General features: G+C 45.3%; 1 protein-coding gene across 1 annotated transcript; it reads right to left on the reverse strand.

Annotated features, from left to right (window-relative positions):
- Window positions 1–226: 226 nt before the first annotated feature.
- On the reverse strand, window positions 227–2452 carry LOC122048049 (subtilisin-like protease). Its single transcript, XM_042609657.1, has one exon. The coding sequence runs from the start codon at window positions 2450–2452 to the stop codon at window positions 227–229; it is 2226 nt and encodes a 741-aa protein (XP_042465591.1).
- Between the last annotated feature and the right edge of the window lie 1217 nt (window positions 2453–3669).

Raw genomic sequence — 3669 nt, forward strand, 5'->3', positions numbered from 1 at the left:
GTATAATAACCAAAAACCAAATGCCTTTATTTATATAGAATATGATACAACAAGTCCAAAAATACAATGATCAAATGATTGGCTCTAGGTCTCTAGCTAACATAGACGAGCAATCGAGTGGATGACAATGACACGGGCAAGAGGAGTCAAAATTAATTAGAAATAGAATTTGTTAAACATTTATTGATTCGAGTCCCCAACCTAATTTATTCATTCATACATTTTTTTAAGCATATATTTGAAAGGAAGAAGACAAACTAGAGCTAGCATTGCAACACTCCAGGGCAGAGACGACAAATGGGCTAGTCACCACATACTTATTGTCATCGGAGGTCCAAGTCAACTTTCCCTCCACAAATTGATTTCCTGAAGTGGGAGGTCCGCCAACACCCCATTTCGCACTCACGGTGAATGACTTCTGCTCGTTCAACTCGTTGAAAGTTAGCGTCTTGGGGGTGACAGAAGTCAACACGGCAGTCTTCGATATGCTCACCGATACCGTGTAGCTCGATTTCGCTGGTCCAACATTCGTGACCGTCCGAGTCACTTTGGCCACAGCCCCGCCTTTGGGGGCCAGCAAAATCGACGGGTAGTTGAGCTCCTCTTCTGCCACTCTCTTTGAGCAGTCCACGACTGTGCGTGCTATATTTCTTGCGCCATCTTTGCCGAATTTGTCGCAGATGTAGGAGACGTAGTCATCGTCGGTGATGTTGTAAATAAGACCCGGATTAGTAGCTTTGTTAGGGTTGATGTGTCCTGCACCCTTGACAAAATAGGGTGCCAACTCAAGTAACTCATCAGAGACGTCGGTGTCTGCCGTGGTGATGATCGCCGACCTGATAGCTGCCGGCGACCAAGTAGGATGTGCGGCCTTTAAGAGCGCGGCGACACCGCTGAGGTGAGGCGTTGCCATGGACGTGCCAGATATAATATAGTATTGATCTGGAGTGTCTCTTGAATGAATATAGGCTGCGAAGATGTTAAGGCCAGGGCCGGAGATGTCTGGTTTGAGGATTCCCGGCGTTGCTTGAGACGGCCCACGGGAGGAGAAGAAAGCCACGACAGGGGCAGGGGATACGCCGAGAACTGTCCCGTTGAAGACGATTAATGCGGAGGGTTCGGAAGTAGAGTTCAAATACGATATGAGGTGGGAGCCTTCTTGGATAGTGAGCACTACTCCGGGAAAGTTCATCTTCCTGATCGAGATGGTGGCACCCTCTATCTTCGAAGAAATGGAGATCAACGCCCTGGCGCCGTGGGACTTGGCGAACGCCACCACACGTCCAAGATCGCCGCGTCTAACCTCACATACCCAGACGCTGCCCCTGTGGCTATCATCAGGAGGATCGATGTCGCAGGACGGCGACTCAGTGGAATAGTACAGGGGAAGAGAGCTTTTAGGGAAGTTTCTAGGTTGGTCGAGAGACTCTCCGGGGATCACCTTCCCATTGGGAAGCTTCACGGAGGCCCTGAAGCTTCGATCGACACTGCTTGCAGCCACAGTGAGGATCCACGGTGCCTCGTTGGAGAGGGTGAAGTAGTCAGGTCCATCATTGCCGCCAGCGCAACTGACGAAGATGCCCTTCCTAACCGCCGCGAACGAACCGATGGCAACGACATCTTCGTCAAGAGGCATGGAGCCACCGCCAAGCGAGAGAGAGAGGATGTCAACGCCGTCCTTGACAGCTGCGTCCAACCCTGCGAGGATATCGCCTTCATTGCAGCCTTGGGCGGTGCAGACCTGGTAGATGGCGAGGTGAGCCTGAGGGGCCATTCCGGCAGCCGTGCCTTTGGCGAAGCCGAAATAACTCACGTTTCGGACGAAGTTACCAGCGGCGGTGGCGGAAGTGTGGGTCCCATGGCCGACCTCATCAACGGGAGACCTCTCATCCCCATCGACAATCATTGACCTGGCACCGATGAGCTTGTTGTTACAACCGGTCTCTAGGTTGCATGAGCCCTTCCACGTTGAGGGCGGAGGCGGGACCCCCTCGTCGTCATAGGAAGGGTGGCCGGGCGTCACGCCGGTGTCGAGAACTCCGATGATGACTCCTCTCCCTAGCTTCGAGTCTTTCCACAACCCCTTGCTCCCGACCTTGAGCCCGAGGAAATCCGGCGTGTGGGTGGTCATTACGTGCAGCACTCGGTCGGGGAACGCGCGCACGAAGCCTTTCTTCTTCCCCATCGCCTGCAGCTCTTCCTCCGTCAGCATGGCTGTGAATCCGCTGAATACATCACTGTAGGAGTGCAGTAGCCGCCGATCGACACCAGACGCCTCGACGGCTGGAGGCAGGAAAGATTCGTGCCACCTTTTCAGGCTCCTTTCCGTCAGCGGCTCAATTGGCTCTTCCACTTGAATAATGTAACGGCTCACAGAAGAAGAAGGAGAGGCGACGGTGGGATTGGAAAAGAAGGCGAGGAGAAAAAAGAGCAGCCATGGTGCAAGATCCATGTCGAGAATCTAAATTGTTATATCTCATGATAATCAAAGATCCTTCTGTACCATATATATGGAGAGCCTTACGCTACTAAATATGGAGACAATGTATGATTAAAATATAATAATTCATCCGTGGTAGAATTTACTAAATACCTAATATAGTCATATGATAGTTCATGGAAATATTAAATTGCGTGTCTATCAAATAGTATTACATGCCCATTTGGTGCATCATTTCTCAAAGTCTCTTGCTATCTCTCATCTCTGTGTTAATTTAACTTGTATAGCATTAAAAAATTTCTAGACAGAGTTTTTAATTAAAGTAAAACCATGTTATATCACTTGGCTATTAAAATTATATTTTTGTTAATTTTACAGATGCTACTGGGTGTGTAATAAATACTTACCGGATCATAAGATTGAGTGAATAATTAATGTTTTTTATTTAAATATGAAAGAAATATGTTGTAAATATTTACTTAAGGATGATTGTGATTTTTAGGTGAGAAGGAAATAAATTTACATTAAAATTAAATAAAATGAATTGAATGTAGATATAATAAATATTTAAGATATTTTTGATAAATTAAAGATTTTCTTTTTTTTATTATTTTTGTTTAGTAATTAGTCATTTTAATTGGTTATTGCCTAGTTAGGTGCATAAAAAATAAGTAAAATAATAATAAAAAAAAGACCTCAATTATTAGAATTGTCAAAAAAGATATTCTATTTATTAAAAAAATATAAAAAATATCACATCATAATTCTCATACATAATGATCTGATCGAAGATTGAGGAATGGATCAAATTCCCCTAGAACTCACTTCTTTGATAGGAGTATTTGCTATGTAGCACTTAGTTCTATTTTCTTTATGGACTTTACCATAACTCCAATTAGAAGTGAACTAAAAAGGGGAACTCGCAAAGAAGATTAGAAGGATGGTCAAGTCGAGCTTGACTCGACCCTACAAAAAGGCAATGGGTCGCAAGCCAAACACTAACAAAGTGGAATTTGGTAGGGGAAAGGGGGTGTACATAAGGCATATAATCACTTTGGAGATAGTGTGACAAGGAAACCATGGGTGAAAACAATTTGGTAGAAGGACCTTCAACTGAGTCATGCATATACCTATGGTTGCTAATACATGGGAGGCTATTTGTATGTGCCAAGAAGGAGTATCAGGAGGACAGGCAATCGACCTTCTATCCACATGAGGTGGAGAACCTA

The sequence above is a fragment of the Zingiber officinale genome, chromosome 2B (assembly GCF_018446385.1).
Source record: "Zingiber officinale cultivar Zhangliang chromosome 2B, Zo_v1.1, whole genome shotgun sequence".
Taxonomy (NCBI): domain Eukaryota; kingdom Viridiplantae; phylum Streptophyta; class Magnoliopsida; order Zingiberales; family Zingiberaceae; genus Zingiber; species Zingiber officinale.